The sequence below is a fragment of the Calypte anna genome, chromosome 1 (genome assembly GCF_003957555.1).
Source record: "Calypte anna isolate BGI_N300 chromosome 1, bCalAnn1_v1.p, whole genome shotgun sequence".
In the NCBI taxonomy this organism is placed as follows: domain Eukaryota; kingdom Metazoa; phylum Chordata; class Aves; order Apodiformes; family Trochilidae; genus Calypte; species Calypte anna.
The window spans coordinates 55,150,891-55,174,535 of record NC_044244.1 but is presented as its reverse complement, the minus strand read 5'-3'; the positions used below and the strand labels follow the sequence as shown (position 1 = coordinate 55,174,535).

Genomic DNA, 23,645 nt, shown 5'->3' with positions numbered 1-23,645 from the left:
TTTTTTTTTTTTTTTTTTTTTTGGCAGTAGTTCATCTCTGTTTCCCTCTCAGCTGGTGATTTTTCTCTGGTTTAAACCAGCTGCTGGACCAGCTATTATTTTAACCTTACTTTGTTTACAGATGCCATAGTTACTATTTTAATAACTAACATGAACTTTAACAAAAATTTAAATCTGTAATTTAGTCCTGTCTGGATCTATTTGCAGGTGTCATGGAGTCTATTGCATCAACTGACCAAACTCATCTCAGTACTTGTCAGTCTTCCCCTGCAGATGGATTTTATTCCTTTCAGGAAGACATGTCACAATGTCTCAGCTCTGATGCTTTGCTCCTATAATTTTCCTCTGAAATGCATCTATAGTAACTTCTTACACATTTATTTTTGTGGCTTTGTGTGCTATAGGGCAAACATTTCTTCACCATCCTTGACATGTATCCTCCTTTAAAAATTATGGGAAGCAAATCTCTTCCTTTTTGCAAAATTAATCCAGCTATGCATTTTTAGTAATTTAAAGCCTATTAGCCATTTCCCACATACTGCTCATAGTCTTCTCCATACCAGTTTAAACTTGTGCTAGTTTTTCTTGAACGTAAGTGCTTTGAGTTAATGCAATATTTTGTGAGGTTTCACAAGTAACTTGTGCAATAGAATTAATACTTCTGTTTCTGCAGAGGAAGTATGTAAACAGAGGATGCTATAAATCTCTAAGGGCAGAGCTTCTCATAGCATGCTATAAAGCTTTACCTCCATTACTCTGTTATGTCCATAACACCACCCAGTTCCTCCTAACAACATTAGCATGTTCTCCATCTGTACTCAAATCTTACTTGAAGATTTGTGGCAGACAATTATCAATATAAACTCCCTTTATTATTGATTTTTTAAGTGTGTTTTTTTTACTCCATCTCCTGCATTTTCTTTTGTCCATGCTTTCCCCTTGGGTCCTTTAGTCCTTAAGTTTTTCACATTCCTGTCATGGCAGTTAAGAGAGAGTATCCATGGCATCCTCAGAGATAAGTATAGAAATAGACCGAATATTTTACTTCTGATGTGATTCTAACTGATAATTAGGAAAAGATAGTGTAGTAGGAGAGGAATGGAATGGCTGCACAAAGATTTGGCGTAAGTCTTCCTATTTAAGACATTCACAATTGCTGCTAATGCCTCTGTGTCTCACAGTTAATAGATGTCTCATGCAGTCTGAGCAAGGCAATGGAGATACAGCAGCAGGAGATTTGAAAGATTGTTTTTACCTTCCTATTGATTAGTTTCTCCTTTCTGTGTTCAATGGCACAGGTAGTTGAGAAAATTCATACCAGAGCATGTCACCACTAAGGAAGGATTCTACTTCTGATAGGAACATATATCTGGTCCTTTAGATAAAAGGAAAAAATTCCACTGGAGTGTAATTGTCTGAATTGTTCTACGCAATGTAGGAGAAGGAAACTGCACCAAATCCCAGATCTCAGTCAGGGAGCCTCCTTGCACCACAAACCACGATAACTGGTTCTATATCCTGTATAAATCCAAGAGTGAACAGTGCTTGTTAGTCCCTTGTTTAGTTTGACCTCCCTTACCTTGAATGAGAGACATTTTAGTGACAGGAGTATATGGCAGCAGTCCTGAGTACTGAGTACTGTTTGTGCTGAATACCCTAATCATTGGTTTAATGAGTGTATTGAGATAGCCAATGGTTTTTTTGTTTGTTCACTTTATTACCAGGGTCTTTTCACCTTATTCACTTGATGTTTGATGACTATGTATTGTACCTGCTAGAATCACTCCATTGTCAGGAGAGAGCTAATGAGCTGATGAGGGCAATGAAAGGAGAAGGAAGCACAGGTAAGCTTGTTCTCTTATTCATCTTCTGTTGTTTTGTTTCATTGGATTCAATATTTGTATGTTAAGACACATTTTTATCGTCATCTAAACCTAGAAGCGAAGTGTTCTGTGGTTCCATCATGATTTGAAATGTCATTTGTGAGGGGGGTGTCCCTGGTTAATACATTCTGAAAGAGGCCTGCCTGGTTCATGATGTAACTCCGGGTGTCTGAATCCCATTCCTAAGCACACACTTGGCATTCCCATAAGAGATTTCTGTACTAAGGCTTTTACCATGGTTAGCCTGTCTAAGCCTCCAGTGTATTTCAGTGAGCCCAGTCTTTTTCTCACCCTGGTTTAACAGTGGATAAATTCATTGGTGTAACTCATAGCATCACAGAATGTTTATGGTTGGAAGCGACCTGTAAGATCATCTAGTTTCAACATCCCTGCATGGGCAGGGACACATCCCACTGGGCCAGGTTGCTCAAAGCCCCATCCAGCCTGGCCTTGAACGCTTCCAGGAAGGGGGCATCCACAACCTCTCTGGGAAACCTGTGCCAGTGTCTCACCACCCTCACAGAAAAGAATTTTTCTGAATGTCTAACTCAAATCTACCTTCTTTCAGTTTAAATCTATTCCTCCTTGTCTTATTGCTACCTGCCCTTGCAAAAACTCCTTCCCAAGCTTTCCTGTAGCCCCTTTGGATTCAGAAAGGCCACTACAATGTCTCCCTGGAGCCTTCTCCAGGCCACTCTTTCAGCCTGTCCTCATAGGAGGACAAGCCCTCTGATCATCTTCATGGCCCTGCAACAGCTCTGCATCCTTCTTGTGCTGGGGGGTCCCACAGTACTCTGGGTGGGGTCTCACAAAAGCAGATTAGAATGCATTGTACCAGTCTAAATCAGAGGGAGAGATGGGAGAAGCAAATAAGACAAAACTCAAAGGTTTCTGATAGACTTGTGTTCTAAGTGCCTGTACAGAAGCATATTCTAAGTCCTGCTCCGTTCTGCACAGACTCACAAGAGCAGAACTGAACAGAGATTGCCTTTAGTCTCTCTGCTCCTGGCAGCATGGCAATAATGAGGAATTCTTAGTGATCTACCTGCCTTGCACCTCCCATTAGTTTTGTTATATTGAACCCCTTTGTTACCTTTGGAAAATTTCACTTGTAATTTTAGGGGTAGTTTAATTTGTTCACCCTGTGGATTTATGAGAAGAGCAATATTTCAGTGATTAGGGTAATATCTTCTTTGTGCTGAAAGACCTCTTGTTTTTTTGTTTTTTTTTGTCAAAAATGGGTTGCTTATCCCTGTGTACATTCCACATAGGTTTAGCAGGTAGAACTTTCTGGAGTGTCTTCCTCTTTTTAGTCAGTGATGAGGGAAGGTCATGGCCAAAAGCCACTGGAATCCAGTGGATATTCCTCTTTCCTTCCAATGTCTCTAGAAGGAGTAGGAGCACCTGACTTAGACTGGATTCCTAATTTGGGTATCTAGTAGTGTGTTACAGGAATATAAACTGTAAGCTAGCTGTACACTTGTTTCTTCTTTACACAACAGGAAAAACAGCACTTTCCTTTAAGAGGTCTTATGAAGATACAAGGAAGGCTGCAAAGTGGAGCATTATAGAAGTACTCTTATAAAAAATTGTGAATCCCACAATGTATTTCTTGAAATACAGCTACAGAACCTAACCTCTTGCTTAATTTTGTTTTGTTTTGTTTTGTTTTGTTTTGTTTCTCAGTGTTCCACTACCTTTAAATATGTTTAATTATTTTTCTCTCACCCTGCAGCAGAACTAAGAGAAGAAATTATTCTGAGTGAACCAGCTCCTCCAACACCCTCCCCAGTGCCATTCTCCCCAGCTAAATCTGCCACCTCAGTGGAAGTGCCCTCTGCCCCCTCACCTGTCAGCAACCAGTCCCCAGAGTATGGTGTCATAGCAGCCACAACAGGTAGGTAGAGTTATAGTAGATGGATGTGCTTGAAGATGGCTTTTGCTTTTGGCCACCTGAAACTGAGCCTGAGAATATGATGTATGATATTTCAAGAGTTGAGAAGCCTTCCAAGACAGAAATATGTTTAAAGAAAGTATCAGTTATACCTTCTCACTCTATCCAAGCATATCTAGCAGGAAAAAGGTCTGGTGTTTGGTATCCAATAATCTAACAGGAGATCTCAAATCTCAGCATACCAGTGCCTCTTCGATAGCTGAGGCCTTCAGAAGAGCAGATTTGTCACTTTATTTCTAAAGAGCTTTTAAAATCAATTTTTTTTTTCACATTTCTAGCAGTGCCCTGAAATAATTATTTATGAATGTAGCACTTTCGAGCATCTTCAATTACTTTAAGGGCAATCAGTCTCTCTGAAAATTTTTATATACTTTAAGAAAATGTGCCAAATATTTGGGGCTCAGTGAGATTTTCATAATCCTGAACCAGTAGTGGTTCAGGAATTCCTAGTAGGTAAAGTGGGAATTGGATATTTTCAACATAGTCGAGACTCAAATATGTGTAAGTAGCAGCTCAAGTTTCTCTTGGCAATGTTTTACACAATGTTGATAAGTTTCCTTTTTCATTGTTAGAGACCAGAAATTACACATCTGAAGCCTGTTTTCAGTTGCACACTCTCTTATGGCAACTCTTAAGGTAGTTGTATTCTGGTGGGCCCACAGATTTTGTATGTTCAAAAGACAGTGTTTTCTTAACTGATGCAAAAAAAAAGGCAGAAATGTGAATAACTTTCAGAAGGTATTCCAAGCAGTGAAATTTCAGTTTTGCTGCTCCTCAGTGAAATGGGTGTATAATCAGAGTGTGGAAACTATCAGTTTTGTGATATTCTAGAAAAGTTGCAAAACCTTCTTGAAAGAAATGTCAGAAAATGATGATTTACCACACTGGAGAATTTGGCAGTGTCTAAAGGACTCATAAATCTTCCTGACAAATCTTTTTCATGTTTTCAAAGGCGCCACAGGGAAGCACAACGCATAGTTGTGGTGGAAAGGGATTTAAGAACATTTGTCACTAGATTGAAATGTAAGGTTTTTTTCTCTGTTGAGACCACACCATATTTAAGAGGCAAATAGGTTGTTATTATCTCCAGAACAGTTAGACAAGACACACATGATTCCTAGACATGGTAGGTGAGCACAGTGCTTTGGATCAGGCAGTGCTGGTCTGTGCTTAAGTCTGGAAACGCTGATTTTGTGGGTAACTTGCTCTGTAGACACTGTGACCCAATGGGTTCACTGTGATATTATAACCAGAAATTAATATGATGCAGAACTGTACCTGGAAGTAAAATACTAAAAAGCAGGGAATTGTGTGCTCTCCAGTGGCACTGATAGAAATGGAAATCTGAGGGACTTGTGTTTAGGCTGCAGAGACTGTAACCCCCTCCCATGTGACTACCATAACTATTAACCCAAAGCTTATTCCATATTTATATAATAGCCTATATTTTCAGCTATCTGGTATCCTACATTTAGTTCACTTGATTTAGGTACTTGACAGTACCAGGCACAGATCTGGACAGACCTGGGAACTGGACAGATCTTATATATCCCTTCTTAATCCCACCACTAATGGCAGTGGAATGGACCCACGTAAACATTGCAAATCCAACTCCTTTTTGTTCTGATGTTGTTTACTATTTTCTATAGTCTGTTTTATTCTCTCAATCTGACTTTCTTTGTGTCCTGGTAAGGCCAAGGTTTGTTAGAGGTCTCAAGTCAGAAAAAGGACTATTTGGGAACAGTGGTTAAAAGTCCTGTTCCCACAGTACAGGCAGCAGAGCCTGATATAGGTGTTCCCATAGCACAGCTTCTCAGGCAAGAAAGCTATTTTTGTTTATTTCAGTTCTCTGTTGTTTTCCAGATTTTCATTTTTAGGTTGTTTTAAAAACTTCTGTTTGGTTGAATTGGATTTTGTTCTTATGGTCTGGTGCAGTCTCATTTTTGCAAGTGTGAAAATCATTTGTGCCAGTGCAAGCCAAATTTGTCAATGTAAGTTAATGGTCTGGTAAACATTAAATATGAGTATGTAGATATTCATGATCTTAATTTGTGCAGCTAGTAATACCTCCATTTCTCATGTTCATCATGTAGATGAATGGATCACCTTTTAAGTTTGCTAATTGTAAGACCGTGGAATGCAGAGTTCATTCACAGAAAGTAACACAAAATAACCATGTTATCCATGTTACTGATACAGGAAATGGCTAATGTTTAAAATAGGATTGCTGAAGATATAGTACATGTAATCAAACTACTCTATATAGCAGATTTGTGGCATTAACTTATAGAATGTTTTGGAACAAGAACCTCTGTTCTGGAGAGATATATCTAAAGCACACCACTGATTTTGTTATATGCCTTTTATAAGGTAAACATAAACCTCAGCAAATGCTTTGTAGACCTTGAGAAGTGGTTCCATTGGTTACCACCAAGCTCTCAGTTCCTCAGTTTAAGGCATCATTACTTCTTTCTTGTTTGTGGCATTAGCAATAAAAGTTAACTATTAAAGTTGCATTTTAACCTTTTTTCCTTTAGTCAGTCACAAAACCAGCAAATAAAATTGTTGCAATTACATGACACTGAGCAAAAGAAAGGTAAATCCTATATACAGCATTCTGTGGTAGAACAACTGGCGTGGCTCAGCGAACATTTTATTTAAAACTTTTTGTTCAGTTACTAGACATTTGAAAGGATAATTAGGCTCCATCCTGTCTAAATCACAAAGGCCAGATTAATGATTGTTCAAACTGCAACAATATTGTAATAAAAGTGATAGCTATATGGCTGACTATGCTATTCTCTCTTAAAGTCCCTCTTAAAGCTGTGATTACTCATTTGCCAGTGCAATAGTTTTTAGACAACTAAAAATGAACACTGAATTGTAAGAAGTTCCTAATTTATTAGTAAACTAATCTGTTCAGTTTAGAACTGTATGTGTGAAATGGTTTTTCAGGTCAGCAATGGTTATTTTAGCTCAGTGTTCTTCCTAGTCTAGGCTAGGTATTAAAGTTCCGGGAATCTGGCAGAGGTGATACTTGCACAGAGCTACCACCTCTCATATTTGTGTGAGTACAACAGATTTCTGTTGGTTTTTTTCTTTATTTTCCCCACAGCTTCAGCTCCTGGACTTATATGATTCCATGGAAACAACAGCTGTTGTGAAAAGATCAGGATTTAATTCTCATAGCTGCAGAATTTAAAAGTCAAAGGTTCTGATTTCAAAAGGCAATTCACCTCTTCCATATGGAAGAGTTTGTGATTTTTATTAAATCTGGTAGTTAATATAACCTCTTCATTGTACAGGGGCAGATTAGAGGTTTGACTCCAGATCTCTGATTACTTGAGGCTGACATTACTGCTTAATATCAGGCATAGTGGACAGTGCTCTGAGTGTCTTGCATGTAACTGGGTGGTCATTTACCCCAGCATAAAGCAAATTTAAAACACAGCATCATGAAGCAACTTTTGTTTCTTTCTGCACTGGTGTACATGATGGCACCAGAGGCAGTTGGATTGACAGCAGTTATATTCAGCATCACTATGGGTCAGATGGCCCCTTGGTTAGTACTCTCAAAATCAAATTTTTCACTAAAAGAGAAAGGAAAAAGGAGTGATAATAAATGAGCTTCCCAATTTTAATCAAACCCTGCTTGTTCAGAACACAAAGAAGAGCAAAGTGTTGCTCAATCACTATTGTTTTTGCTTATTTCAGAAAGCAGTTCAGTTGGGTTCAGTCATATCTAAAAGAGACTTCATCTCCTGGAGTTCAATTCTTCAGCCAGCTGAGGAAGTTAATCATATAGGGCTGGGACATGAAAAAGCTAACTGTGAAAAACTTTCTGAATTATCTCATTCCTCCATTTTCACAATGTTGGTTGTGTCCTGCCTGGATAGATATGTATGTACACATGTTTACAAATCTACTGCCTTCTTCTAGCCTTCCTGTCAGTGTCTGTGACTAGGTCACTGAAAATAATGGCATTTCTTCCACCAAGGGGAGGAGGACTGAGGCAAATGCAGATCCCCAAGAACATCCTGAAAAAACACTTGAACAGCTTCCTGCCATTCTGTAAATCCAGAATGAAAACCAACATACATTTGCTTCCAAACCATAACCTCCAAAACAAAATATTTCCTAGAGCAGGTGTGTGAAGTACTATCTGGTAGCACAGGGGACAATTGTTGGTCAGAAAAATTAAAGATACTCACAAGTCTTCCAGTGCAAGACCTATTCTCTGTATTTTTTTTTTCTGTGTTGTCTGACAGGCACAAAGCATGTTACACCCTAAACATTTATTTTAAAATTGAACTGAGGTAGCTGCCATTTAGACTTGAATGCCAGGAGTGGTCAAGTCCTCACATTCAAAGAGTCTAAATTCTCACAGGCAGCACATGAAACAACTTGTTGTCCTGACTCATTTTCCTCAGACTGAGATAAGATCCCTATTATTAAAAAAATAATAAAAAAAGGAAAACGAGGCTGTCATAATGGTTGGGGCTGGCCAAATTAACCATATCTGGTAAAGTACGAAGGATCTTTTGGCCCTGTTATTAATTTTTCTTTTAGATCAAGGAAGGTTGAGAGATTTGTAGCTCAGTGGCCATTTTTTTCTTAAAAAAAAAAAAAAAATCAGTTTGAAGTAAAAGTTTTGGTTTATGGTGAACTTAAAGAGTGAAAAAGTAAAAAAACCCAGTATGATATCTAAAATAATTTTTGGGGTTTTCACACCATCTTTATTGTCCTTCTTTTCTTTCTTTCTTTCTTTCATCTTTGTTTCTGCCTTTTGAATTTTAGGCCTGTTTTGAAACAAAGTTTCAAATTTTGTTTTGGAAAATAGCACTAGGAAAAAATATGCTGACCTTTTAAAACTGAAATGTTTCACCAAAATATTCTGCAGACAAGTGGTTGATATTTTCAAAACAGCTTTTCCTCTTGTTTTCAAATGAAGGTACTTGGTGACCACATAAGTAGTTTTGTCCCCTTCCACAAAAACTGTATCTTCTAGTGAAGGAAGGCTTCCTTAAACACTTCTCTTCCACTCAAGGAACCATGACTGCCCACAGCCACAGCAGTACAGATACATATGTCTCCTCTTTGGCCTCAGGGGTCTCAGTGGTTCTCTTCAATGGGAGAATATAAAAGACTGAAAATTCAAGAGTCAGTGACAGAAAATGCAGGTGTGTGAAAAGAAGCCAAGCACAAATATCCTCGGTGATAACACATCCAAGCATGCCTCCACTCTCAGAGCAGCAAATCACACTCTGCTCATGTATTTCAAGCTGGACTTAACCTCATGAAGCTCAGGGGGCCCTCGTTCACACCCAGAATTAAGCACTTCCTATTTCAAAACGTAATTTGTCTGATTTTGGCAAATCAAATCACATACACCTGAAGAAAATGATGGACATCTGAGATAGGCTTTTCATTCCCCAAAGCCAGGGGGTGGACCCAGACCTGGTAATACAATCATTTCCTGCTCTGAATTAGACCCTTTCATACTGCAGGAAGTCCTAGAATCCACACTGAAAAAAACCCCCAAGTCACCTCCTGCAATTCCTTTTAGCCACTGAAAGAGAGTCGAGTGCCCAGAGACCTCCAAACTAGCATTCACATTGGGTTAAACTCAGTGTTCTGGTCCTCATTTGCAGGGTAATCTCAGCCAGTATGGTCGTGACCTCCAGCAAGAGCTGTGTTATACTGGAACAATGGATCTGTCAGCTTCCTGAGTGAAAGGGGTGTGTGCAAAGGACAAAGGTTTCTCAGCAGCTGGCTCATGAATCTGGAGTTCCTGCCTGGAAGGGATCAGGATGATTAAAAAACTCAGCACCTTCCAAGCAAAATGGAAAGCCCACTTCTTTGCTTTGCTCTTCCCACAAACGCTCTACACGAAAAAATTAATTAAGTCCAGTCCCTGCCACCTCGAAAGAAGAAAGAAACATTATTTGGGGGAAGAAAACAGCTAGGCTATTTCAGTCTATATCTTTGTTATAATCTGGAGATCTGCAACCGCGTTGGCGCTGCAAGGTCTGGTACCTGCTTAGGTGGAACAGATACAAACTGCAAAAGGATTCAAGAAATTCATTTGCATAACATCCAGCTTTTTCTAATCCTTCATTGTTCTGAGCATACTTCCTGCCTCACTCCAGGCCTGAGCAGCCTCAGAGCTGAACAGGCCAGGAGCCCACTCCATGTGAGAGAAAAACCTCAGGGTTCACTGCATCATTCCTGAGAAATAACAGCACTGCTGGTCCCCTATCTCAAAGTCCTATTCCATATTTTTTTCCCTGAAAAATGATAGACTCAAATTACAGCACCACACTCAAAGTTCATTCTGAGCTACTCCAGATATGTCCTGTATCTCTGGATTTATGCAAACTACAGCTGGTATATTTCTATTTTATTTATACCTCAGAAATAACTGTTTTGTTCACGTTGGTTGATGCTGGTTCAGTTTTCAGTGCCTATTAGGTTGCTTCCCTGAAACCATCTCAAAGCCTAACACCTCTGTGAACTACAGCCCATGCTAACTGTATTCCTTTAATACTTGTTTGTCTGCAGGAGCTATGCAATCCTATACGTGGTCACTCACCTACACTGTAACAACAGCTGCTGGGTCACCTGCTGAAAATTCCCAACAGCTGCCCTGCATGAGAAGCCCACATGTACCATCATCATCTGTCACACACCGGATACCTGTTTATCCCCACAGAGAAGAACATGGGTAAGTCACTTCAACTTTTTTTGTGGGTTTTGTCTTAACTTATGCTTAGGTTTTTGTTTGGTTTTTTTTTGGAAATGCAGTGAAATCTGTTTCTTGATATCAATCTGAAGTGATATCATCATTCTATGAGTATTGTTATTCTCCTCTTATTATGTCTGAGTTTTTTAATGTCTTTAAATTCTATTTAAAAACACAGTGGACTTGCAGAATATTTTATAAAAGAGAAGGCTTCAGTAGATTTCTTCTCTGATTCCTGTTTTCCTTTGCCATGTTCTATTCCAAAAGCTAAATGTGCCCAAAGAACAACCTTGCTGTACCATGTCTCAGGAGAGGTGATCCTTCTCCTCTGGTCAGCACTGCTGAGATCACATCTGAAGCATTGGATCCAATTCTTTGCCCCCCAGTACAAGACAGACACAAACATACCAGAGTACAGGTATGGCCCAGAAAAGGGCCACTTGAGTGATTGCAGGCCTGGAGTCCCTGTCATCCCAAAAGACATTGGGAGAGCTGGGACTGTCAAGTATCAGGCAGTGAAGGCTCAGGGAAAGTCTTATCAATGTGTATAAATACCTGCTGGGGGATGCAAAGAAGATGGAGGCAGGTTCTTCTCAGTGGTGTTTTTTGACAGGTCAAAAGGAAATAGGCATAAATATAAGAAATTCTATTTAAACATAAACAGAGAGAAAAAAAATCATTTTAATGTAAACTCATAGTTTCCCAGAAAATCTATGGACTTTCTCTCCTTGCTGATACAGAGATCTCCTCTGGACATGATTCTTAGCAGCCTGTTCTAACAGACCCTGCTTTGGGTGGGGGATGGATGTTAGACCAGACAACCTCCACACACCCAGCCTCAATAGTTCAATGATTCTATGACTATTGTTAGACCTGCAAATAAAAAAAAATGTACAAAGTTCTGAGAAATAGCCACATTTTCATCATAATATTCTAATCCCATCTACAATCTGAGTGATTGTAGAGCTCATAGAGGTGCATAATGAGAAAGAAACAGTAACAAAATAATTGATGGGGAGGGGCCAGGCACATGGCAAGATTAGCAAATAACTCAGATACTGACACCATGCAAGAGGTTCAAAAGAATTTACCATGTTCCTCAGCCCCCCTGCATACTCATTAAGCTTGCAGAAGTGTTTTCCCAGTGTAGAAGGTTGCGTACTGTTTAGAAGGGTGACAATAGACTAGTTTGAACCCTGCATGTCCTTCCCTCTTGGATGTAGTTAGGTTTGGATTTTTGTGTGGAAGTCATTGCTAATCCCTTACTGGAACAACCTGGATATGGAGATATGGAACATCTGTCCTCTCCAGCAGTATGATTGTTTGGTAGAGGGAGAAAAAAGGCAATAAGGAGGTTCAGGACCTAATAGAATGCAAAAATTGGAACAGACCACAGTAAGGCAGTGTATATATAATATATATGCATATATGTATGTATGAATTCATTGATCCTAAAGGAATCTCTTGTCTCTAGTATGTGATGTAAGGAAACTTTCTCATCTAGGTGAATCAATTTTTCTGAAAAGCAATGAAGAATTCTATAAACTGACTCATTTTGCCATTTGGTTTTATGTGTGATACATGGATAGAATCACTTTGGTGATGTTTCTAATCACATCTGCCTTCTTTTTTTGGAACTGACTTTGTAAGCTCACAGGGATAGGCTGTTAATTGTTTACATGGCTTCTATTACAAAGATTTTCTGATCTTGTTTGCTCTCTCTATAGTTCTTTTAGAGGTTTTTTTTTATTATTATTTGTTATAAATTGTACTTAGTTTGGGTGTACAGGAAAAGTAACATATTGGTATTTCAGTTTTTATACTATTTGGGTCTGATGTGATATGTTGTTGAAAAAAAGTCCACAGGGAAATCCAGTGATCTCACCCATGATGTGTCAAAGCACAAGACTCATATAGTGCTTATAGTCACAGATTCAAGATAGAGCTTGGTTAAAATCATTAAAGAGCTGTACCTTCAGAGAGGAAAAGAAAAAGTAAAAGATTTTGTATGCAAGATTCAACAGACAGCTACCCCAGAAAGAAAGGAAAAATATCCAAATCTGCACTAAGATTCCCAGGTTTCTGAAGAAGCAGCTGCTGAAGCTTCAAAAACTGTGCCTCTCTCCCAAGCAGAGGACCCACCAGAGAGCAGGAGCAGTATGGAGGCCACAAGCCATTCTCCAGCTACAATTCCCACCAAATTCAGACTCTTAGCCATCTAGGATACCTGAGAGTCCTCTTAGAGTAGTTCCGCTGGGGTTACTACCACTCTTGCCCACTTAAGGTTATCCTCTATGAAGTATAAGACATCTTGAGATAGAATACCTAAATAAATACCTCATAGTGCTTTATACCACAATATTCCACACTGTAAAGATGTTTAAGAACTGAAGCCTTGGAACAACATTAAAGCCTAGTAATTCCTAAGAGATAATTGGATATGTAGTTACAGAATGCAATGCAGACTGTTGGGTTGCTTTTTACAGATACTTTGTGCTTCAAGACACTTATAGAAAGTGCATTTTTAATGATAAAACTGCTCTCTGTAAAATAAGAATTGATGAAGGCCAGATGCTTATTACCAGAAAGTAAGAAAGGGTTATATGATCTGTTTCCTCTTGTTAAAACAAGCCTTATAGCAAGCAATACTAGCTGTCAAAAGAGCACAAGGTCCATAATCTTTCCTAGTTCCTTCCACTAAATCATCTCTTAGACCCTTAGTGGTTCTTTCCACCTGTGTGGGGTCTCAGGACTGTAAATGAACTATCTCTGATATTAATAGAATAAAGCAACCTCACATATAATTGGATTTTCCCCTGTTCTAACAGATGTTGCCTCTCACTCTGTCACTGTACACCTGAGAAGGGTTCAGCTCCAGCTGGTCTATACTCTCCTGTTACTTATAGATCATCCCTTTGACTCTCTTTTTAAGTCTGGGCAAACACATCTCTCTTCCTGTAAGTCATGTGCTTCAGCCCACTACCTGTCTTAATGGCCCCCCACAAGACTCAGTCCATCAAGCCAATGTCTTTTTAAGAATGGAGAACCACAAACAGGATACATAATTCAGGTGTGCTCTCCAAAATGCCAATTAGAGAAGAATAATCTGTTCTTCAGGCCTGCTGCCCACAATCTGGCTACCACAGCCCAGTACATAGCTGATCTTCTTCATTACTGGTGACTCCTGTTCAACTTTTTGTCCCCCAGAACTTGCAAAGTTGCTTTCTTTCCAATAGCCCCAACCTGTACCATAGAAAGAGTTACAAGGTCACAGATGCAGGGCTCAGCATTATTCTCTTTACTAACAACCAAACATCCTTGCTGAATCATTGCTGCTGGACTCCAGAGGAACTCCCAGTTCCCAGCTCCACTTTCCCAAAGAGATGACATCTGTGTATCAATTGTTGGTGGTTGTAGAAGTGGTTTGGCAGTCACTGCAAGACACAGTACTTGGCAGAAAAGATTTCTGTTAGACTTTTCAGGTGCACTTTTTTTTTTTTTTAGAGAGATTAAGGCTTCCTCAGCCAGGCACTTTCAGATAGGCAGGAAAATATTAGACTTGAAGGACCATGGTCATCTCCATCTCATGTCCTCAGTGCTCTCTCTCCTGAAGCTGAAGAGTGAAGTTTTCTTGACCAAAAGTACACAGTAGAGATTAGGATAAGAGATGTTATAACTCCATACTCAAGTGAATTAAAGTGATGTATTTTAGCCAAAGTGATGAGTGTTTGAATGGAGACAACATCAATAGCTTCCAGACTAGGACATAGCATCCTTAATGACTAGAGAAAGCTTGAAGTGCAAACACTACCTTACAGGACTTGGCTTTGATTGGGACTCCAAGGGCATCTGGGGCTACCAAAGGGGCTAGATAGGCAAGTATCTTCTTCAGGCAGAGAAGGCTGCACCAGGATATGCCAGGCTCATGCTGACCTTGCAGATCTTGCTTACCAGTCTCTTGTGTAGAAGGGATTAAAACACAAGATGTTTGCCTACCACAGCATGAAAAAGTCCCATGGCGTAGCTGCTTCTCTCTCTCCTACTCTCAACAGAGAGGCTATAAATCTGAGCACATAACTGCCTTCTCACAATGAATTGGTGACCCTACTTATTTCTCCTGGTTTGTGTTTCATTTCAATAGCATATATTTCAAGAGCCTTTAAACTTCTGTGTTGAATTAGCATCAGATGCTCACATGGCTACACAAAGATGGGGAGGTTTCAGAAAGTGTCCATGCAGCTTCTGAGAGTGAATGGCCCAGATAGTGGTGGCCAACAAATACTGAATCTGAAGTTTCTTGCTAAGGAAACTGTTCCCTTCTTAACCCCTGGCGGTCTAGACAACCCCTCTAGACAAGGGGTTGGAATAAAAATTAAAAAAAAAGAAAGTAGGCAAATTCTCCAACCTCAAATCCCACTCTATTCTTGAGTCACTTGTACAAAGCTGTATGTTGTATGTTTCAAATGCAAGTTAATACAAATCTTTCCCTCACAAAAAGGGAACATCTGACCACAGTGCAAGGAGACAGCTGAACTTCACAAAGAAGTTCTTTAAGTCAAATATTACCATACTTCCTCAGCCTGGAGAGCAATTCACTGGGAACATGGCAATAAAATAATAACAAAAGGGAAAGACACTTTCTCCTCAGAAAGTGCACAAGTGAGTCTTCAATATAAAAGCAGTCAGAGAAACATGACAAGTCTATTTGCTGTGGTGCTGAAAACAGCATTTCACTAAATGGCACCTGCTTGCCAGATGAGCTAGGAATTATTTTTATTTTTTTTAAGGTTATTTAAAATATCATGCTCCTATGCAAAAAAAGTACAACTGGGTGTCTCAAAAGTTATAGAATCATTAGCTGCCATACAATTCTTATGCATACTAAACAGTGTTTTTTTAATGGATTTTAGATACACAGGAAGTTACAACTATGGTAGCTATAGCAACCAGCATCCCCATCCAATGCAGAGTCAGTATCCATCCTTACCACATGATACTGCTATTTCTGGACCACTTCACTACTCAGCTTACCACAGAAGCTCTTCACAGGTAAGTTGGATTTAATGCTTGACATTGATTTTTAGAACATTTTAAGTGAAGTTGTGCTTGTAAATACTTCATGAGCGTATTAGCTGGATGGATCAATAGGCTGTCATCAGTGTCATCACTGATGACACAAAATCAGAATTTATTCTTTTCTAATTTTACTAGGTGTTTTTCATTGTGGTAGAGATTCTTTTACCAGAAGTAGCTTTAGATTGTACTAAAATGTAGAATTCAGCATCCTGGATCATAGAAAGTGTCTCTGTGTTAAAGGTGTGGCTGAAAAAAAAATTAAATACAATAAGTCATATGTTTCTGATGTGTTAGGAACAGGAAGGAGTACTAACAAGAAATAAAAGTGTTCTCCTGTAGCTGACAGAAGATGCAGAGACCATAATGAATTTTTCTGAGGCCTCTGCTCTTGAGAATACACATGTTCAGGAATCTGCAAAAAAACGTGGGTTCTGAGTACAGTTTGAATAGCTTCAGGACACCACTGCAAAGAGGTTCTGTTTAATCTATAAGCCATAGCCTCCTACTTTAATGCTGAGAAATTATGTCAGTAACTATTTCAGGACTATTTTAGTTCACAAAACTGAGCCAGCAGAAACCAGCACAGATTAAGTGGGAAGATGGTATTTGGCAGCAGTTCAAAAACACTGCCAGAGTAGGAGGGCTTTAATATATTGTGCAACTGGTGCCTCCCAAGTGTAGGAAGATGCTCTCTGGGATCTCTGCTTGATGATTTGGAGGTACAGGTAAGAGGCAATGGCACCGGGATATTCTACCCACATTGCACCTCCTATGATTTATCTGCTGAAATTTTATACAAGTGTGTTAAGGAACATGAACTGGAATAGTTGCAAAGATGTTAATTTGGTAGCAGTTTGGACTAGAACACATGAAATCTGCACCTCACTCTGGGCTTTGGCATCTGTCTTTCAGGTGATCTCAGAGTAGTAGTTTCTCTTTATTATGCCTCACTTTTCCAAGCTGGAAGATAATAATGGTATTGATCTCCTTAAAGCTTTAGGAAATTTGACAGATAGATTGTCCTATACAACCCCAATATGCTTTTTTGGACCAGCAATGGCTCCAGCTTAATGGAAAGAATAAATCTACCCCTTGCCATTATTTGTGTAACACCTGATCCATTAGACAGATTGTATGAGATGTGAGGATCTGTTTGAGGGTTGTTGCAGCTGCTGTATCTTCAATAAGAACAGTGAATGTACAGTGTCCTGTGGTAGGTTTGTATACATTGGTTTTTCAGTAGTTTTTACTGTTGTCTCAAGATTTTTTCCAGAATACATCACTTCTTGACCTAAAATTGTCTCATCAATTTTCTTTACTCTCATCTTTTACTGCAGAAAATTCATGAATGATGGTTCTGGATGGTCTGCAAGGTCATGAATCTGAGTGTAAAAAGGAGAATTAGGCTTTACTGTTTAGAAATGCTATCACCTGTACAAGGCATCTCTTTCTACCTTCTGACAGCTTTCTTTGTCACACTGACATAGATGGCATAAGTAAAGCAAGAATTAAATAAGGCAAAGCAAGATCAATACATTTATAGATTACTCATGTCCTGGTTAACGCACTGTACGGAAATGGTAAGGTTAAAATAATGCTTTTTTTTTTTTTTTCATACTATAGTATGTCTCTACAAGTACAGGTGCCAGATCATTTCTTCCTCTCTTTCTAGCCCTTGAACAGTCCTGGACACACATGAGGAACAGCTGTGCTTTAATGATCACACTTCATAGCAAGATTATTTTGACTTGTATTCAGCATGTTCTTTACCATGCTACTTGCAAACTGAGGTGGAATATCACAGCAGGACACAGCTAACAAATTCCTGTCAATGTGATCTTTCTGTATTGAAGGGAGCTATAAATAGAAATCCTACTTTCAAAAATAATCTAGAAGCCTTGAATGATTTTAATATGGAATTTCTGAAATTCTTTTTAAAGTTAAGTGAGTTTCTGCGAAGTGCCAGCCCTGATAAGTCTTTTCTTAGCTACTTTTAGCCAACAGAAGTTCATAATGTTAAAAATGACCGAGACTCAATATTCTGTTAATGGCTTAATTTAATTAATAAGTTTGAAATTGCAGTGAGCAAACCAGCACTGGGTGCATGGGGAGTCTCGGCTCCACTCACACGCACACTTCCAAAACTCTAGAATTACCTTCTATTAATTACAATTCTATGAATATTAAAAAGGGGTGGGTTTACATATATATTCATTAGGATTACATGTTACTACAATATTCATGATAGGCGGAGTCTTCTCCTGGGGAGATACCGGGGGGGCGTTAGGGTGTCTTTGGATGAAGTAAGAAGTCTTCCTCAAACTTGAACCCCTTGCCCTCTTGTTTTCACCAACTTCATTATGTTGTTACAGAGGAAAATTAGACCCTAGCCATAATTTTTCCCTTATCTGCTGGTTGTGGCATTTTTATGTTGTCTCTGTGCATACGTTCACATTCTTTTGGTGCCTAGTTAGCCTTGGCAGTGCCTTGTTTTAAGAACAAGACCCACACTTCAGTTATCATCGAGACAGAAGTTAGTCTCGTTACAGCCTTGTGTTGCTTACACTGTTTTTGTGGAAAATTACATGTTGCAAGACAAACCTCTCTTAGAGTATGATACTCCAAGGTCCAACCAGGTGTTCCAGCCAAAACTCACAAATAGTGCTCTGAGTCTATAGCCCTCAGGACTGGTCAGCCTGGCTCAGTGCTCCAGATTCAACTGACCTCTCTGCTGGCTTGCTCAGGACTGAGCTGAGCCTGTGCTTCAAGCCTCACCTTTTATTGGGCCCCTAATCCTGCTCATGTGCAGTTGGGGCCCACCCTAATCAGGCACAGGTGGGCTTAGCACAAGCTCATGCCCACTACCTGGTAATTAGTGGCACCTGGTTGCCTCATTTCACCACAATTACATGTCTCAATTGCTTTGTCTAGCCCCATATTCACTTCTTTCTCAGTCTAACTCTGAATTTCACTGGTTAGGAATACAAATTCATAAACATATATTACAGCCATTTATTACAATAATGCCTTTATTGAGCCTGTAAAGCCTAACAAGCTGTTAGGGAACTACTTTTTCTAGGAGACTTTCTAAGGGGAACGTGGTGCAAGGAACTGCAGTAGGACTCATGACACTACGAAATACAAATATAGGAAGCTACATTTGCAGTGAACTTATAAAAAGCTGCCACTATGTTGAAACTGGAAGAGATGCAGTGACTGTGGTAGCATAAGCAATGATGAAGGGAAGGCACTGACTATAACTCTTCCAAAGAACTCTTTGTTATAATCTACATTCAGTCCAAATATAGAACGCTGGCTCAGCCTCTGCCAATATTCTTTCATGCTCTTTGGGATTGTGTCTAGGGATTAACTCCTAATAAAAAAATGTGTGGGATAAGTTCTCTACAAACATGGAATCAGAGAGAGCCTTTGCCCCAGTCAGGGGTCTGAGCTGAAACAGGCACCATGTAATAGAGGCAGGTTTTAGGCTGAAGCTATAAGTAACTTTTTTTATATCAAAGAACACAATGTTCAGCTTTTTTTGATGTGGAAGAGAGCAACGTACTACAGATTTTATCAGGTCTGATATTTTGAGGCTATATTCCATCCCAGGGCAATGTACTTAAAAACTGAATTGTGATTGACTTTCTGTTTGTGTGTTTAGTAGAAATTTAAGATGGATTATTTCACAGATGCAATTTAAAGACCATCAACAAAAATAAGTTAAACTGGAGCAGAGGGGATGGAGGAAATAACTTTTATTTGGTAGAAGTGGGGAGCTGAACATCCAGGGAAGGGGATGGGAATGAATAACTCTTTAAACTGTATTTGTCAACATGTAACTTGTTGATCTCAACCTCACAACACAATGATGGTTGCACTGTATGACTTCTAGGATATCTGCAGTGGTTTTGGAATCCTTACAGTGGGGTTGTGTTGAGGAATCATAGAATCATAGAATCATAGAATCCTTGGGGTTGGAAGGGACCTCGAAAGATCATCTAGTCCAACCCCCCCTGCCAGAGCAGGGCCACCTAGAGCACGCGGCAGAGCAGAGAGCGGCAGCGGCACCGGTACCGGTGTGAGCTGTGCCTTTAAATTGAAGAGGAAGAGGCTACCACTCTTGAAAAGTGGAGGTGGGGATTCCAAGCCAAACCTATCTCACCTGACCAGTGGCAAGTCCATGTTGGTGAGAGGTTTCTGGGTAATTTGAATCCCCCAGTGTTAGAGAAAATGTAGTTGCTAAGGCTGATGCCTCTGAAGAATGTGTCACAGCTGCACACTCACTCATAGCCCATCCTGTAACAGACTGGTGAGAATCCTTGAGGTTATTATCTCACATGTCTGAGATAGTCTTGGAGCTTCTCTCACAGAGGAATGTGTTAAGTGTCTTGTGACTTGGGCCAAATAGAAAGTTTGATAAGTAGCTTATATTTTCAGAAAAATAATTGACCCTCACATGGAAAAAAAAGACAAAAATTTGAAGGATATAGCTTGTAAAAAAACTTTATAAGGGAGAAAATTTTCTGCTGAGTTAATATCTGCAGCTAATAGCCCAGCATGAGCCTAAAACTATCTCCTTCTGGTAACACAGACTGACTAATTCCCACTGATGTCTAAGAGTCTTCTTGTTGACAGGCACAGACTGTTCAAACTTTGATCTTAATCCGAATCTTTCTTTTTTTCTTTCATCAATATGTGTGAATAGTTGTCAGAGCAGTTGCTTCCTTGTAAATTCAAGCATGATTGTTCATTTCTTGACTTGGATTACTGGCCAGGAGACTGGCATATAAATGAGGAAAAATTATTTACAGATCAATTTGTTCCAACCAAAATCTCTAAGTCACAGTGCAGAAGTGCATGCAATTCTATGATGCTACTTTATCACCATTCAGAAGGAGACTGTGTAAGGTGTGCACAGAAACACATCTACACTTTGTGTTTTGTCAGTGTTCTGACTCTACAGTTTTAGGTACCAGATGCCAAAGCAGAAAATAGACAAACCTGCCTAAAAACCTCTGAGTATTCCTAGCAACTTACGTCAAGAAGGTTACTCCCTTCAAAGGTTGTTCCTTCACAATGTCACCACCTAATTCACCTCCACAATGTATGCTTGGACTCTTTTGATCACAGCTTTCCACTCTGGCTGGACAGGTCTCACTCCTCTTCCAGTCTGCACTGTAAATATTTCAATTTATATCCTTCCACCTCTTCCTTAAACACGAAGCAATTCAGGCTGCTGTCATTTTTCATTGTAAATCATAAGGATAACACTTTTAGTAGGAAAAGTAATTAGAGAATTTTGCAGCAGTGTATATTTTTACATTTTAATGTATCTGGTAATATAAAGATGCATATAATAAGGATGTGCGTTACTGTATATACAATATGAAAAATGATGAACACAAAATACATGTGTAAGTATTCTAATGCATGGATGTAGTAAACCACTACAGGTCCATTTATCCAGGTCCTATCTCCAGCAATGGCCCAGAATGAAGGTGTGGTAAAAAAAAGTCTTAGATATAGGGTAGTTAGAGAGTGGTCCTTCCACCATCCATAAAGATGGAGTGTTTGGCAAGAGGACCACCATGAATAGGAGGCAGCAGCTGGATTTCTATATTATGTAGCAAAGATCTCTCTAATACCCTGTCTTAGAGCTTTTTTGTTTGTTGAGCTTTTTTGTACTTACAGCCTTCTTAAGGATGGGTTGTTTAAAACACATATTCATCTCTAATTCCCTATTGACCTACTCTTGACTGTCTGACTTGAGACATAGATCTGCATCATTCCTCCCACCTCTTTCCTGTCATCTCTTTTCCAGATTTATCACCTGTTTAGGTTTTTCTGTGATGGATGCTCTACACACAGGAGTTACCTAAGGACTGCAGGTGAAGTGCAGGAGAATCTAAGTGGCCACACAGACATCCTGTTCTCTCAGTTGTGCTGAGTAGGGAACCTGCTGGCACTGCAGCTCCCCTCCAGCCTCTCTGTGCAAATCTGATCTCAGAGTAGGAAGAAAGAAGAAGTTTCCAGTCACTTAGCTGTGGGAAGCACTCCTAGATCCCATACTGCATAGGGCCTTATTTTACCTTGCCTTTGCACTTCAAAGATAGAGAAACCACCTCCAGGCAGTATCTCAGGTGGAGACATTTAACAGCGAGCCACAAAAGTGGCACAGCTGCATTTTCCTTTTTGTTCCTTAAGATGCAGTTCCCTCCTTAAAGACAAGGGGGTTTTTTTTGCTGCTTTTCAGCAATCTCCTGTTACTCTCAAGAGCAAAGCCAGTCAGCTGTTCCTCAACTGGGACTCTGTCCTCATGAGGCACTGATCAACATCTGGGGCTGGAAGGAACACACTTGTATCAGCAAGTGCTTTTGCTGTGTTTTGTTGTGATCAGATTTGGTTTATGAAGAGCATAGTTGACTTCCATGATCTGGACAGAATAAATCAGCCTGGAAAACACTTCAGCAGTACAATGTGCTGCACCTCTCAGAGTCCCAGAGCACAGTATTGAGGCCACAGTGAAAGAAGCTTTTAAGCAGTGTTTGACTCTCCTAAACTGCTTGGAAGACTGTGGTGGTCTCACATAACTTCCCAGAAATGCCCTATGAGTTGCAGCAGCACTTGGATTCTCTGTGCAATCCTGCATGTCCCATTTCTACCCAACCAAATCTTCTCTTCCCTTCCTGTGCCTCTGCAGCTGGGTTTACACAGGGACAGTACTGGAAGAAAATAGTAAATGGCTTTTGTTGCAGCAATGGAGCCAAAGAAATCCTCTTCCAGAGAGAGCTCGTGCTTTGGTGTCCATTCATGTTGTTCTGGCCTATCTATGTCAGAAAAAAAAGAAGGGGAGAACTTCTTGTTCCCCCCGCCACATACACAGAGTAAGCTCGTGACTATAACAATGCTGTAAGAATGCACCCTTCCCAATAACCTCTTGGTCATCCAACAGCCAGTAATGACAGAAAGTAAAAAGTACTCTCCAAATCCCACTCATGCAACAAGGATCATTGTTCCTCACTGTATGGCTTCATAACAGACTTGAGATTGTTAGGGTGTAATTGAAGTAATTATGTATTGAACGCAACAGGAACCAGATGTCTTAACTTCTTTTTAAATAATTACAAATTTTCATAAGGCTCCAGATGCCACTCCCAAAAGTACCAAGAACACTTAAATTGACTTGACAGTTTCACCCAACCTACTTAGCAGACTAATACTCAATAAGCTTCAAATTGTGGAGAAAAGGATCAAATTAAGGGTTATAAAGACGCAATCAATCAGTATTTTTCTTTATATAATTTCTTTGAGACTTTAAGCATATTTCTATGAAGTTCTTCATAACTGCTCTGATTTCTGGCATGAGTTGTTTAATAGTCCTAAAGCACAGGCTGTCATACAACATTCACTTACAGCATTGTGCAGAAGTGTGAGCGAATGCAACGTAAAGTCAGAGACACATTCCTAAGGAAAATATTTTGCTGTTTGGACACAGGCACCTTTCACCTCCGTGCATAATCAGTCAGTGAGTTGTGGATAAGAATAAAGAGATCATTCTCCATCTTCACCCTGCAGGAACTCAGTCTTCACTTCATGGGAGGACATATTTAACGTTGTATTTTTTTGAAATAATACTCAAAGAAATTGAATTAATTTTACATTTTGAGGCAAGGCCTTAACAATTGAACCGCTCAAAGTCTCCCAGACTTAAAGAGCTTCTTGTCTAGGTCTAGTGGCAGCAGTAGCAGCAAGTGTGAGTTAACCCAGTAAAATGGTAATTTCCTGTCAAGAGCCCTCCAACAAATGTCGCTTTTATATCTGGTGAGGATCACTAGGCCCCAGTGTTTTGAGTTCAGCATCCTTAAGCACTCTTCATTAAACCGGATGTGGAGTGTGAAAGGTGATTCAGGCAGCATGGGCAGGCATCCGCCCAGATGGCTGTGCTGTGGACACTCCAACAAGGCTGAATAGATGCTTCATTGGGTGA

The 23,645-nt window shown here is 39.7% G+C and overlaps 1 protein-coding gene across 1 annotated transcript in view; it reads left to right on the top strand.

Moving 5' to 3' along the window:
* Window positions 1-23,645, top strand: part of RFX4 (regulatory factor X4) — a 77,402-nt gene that overhangs the window by 49,965 nt on the left and 3,792 nt on the right. Inside the window, exons 14-17 of the mRNA XM_030447130.1 lie at window positions 1,725-1,844; window positions 3,619-3,780; window positions 10,399-10,561; window positions 15,490-15,628. Of these exons, the coding sequence (XP_030302990.1) occupies window positions 1,725-1,844; window positions 3,619-3,780; window positions 10,399-10,561; window positions 15,490-15,628 (584 nt within the window). The remainder of the gene's footprint in view (window positions 1-1,724; window positions 1,845-3,618; window positions 3,781-10,398; window positions 10,562-15,489; window positions 15,629-23,645) is intronic.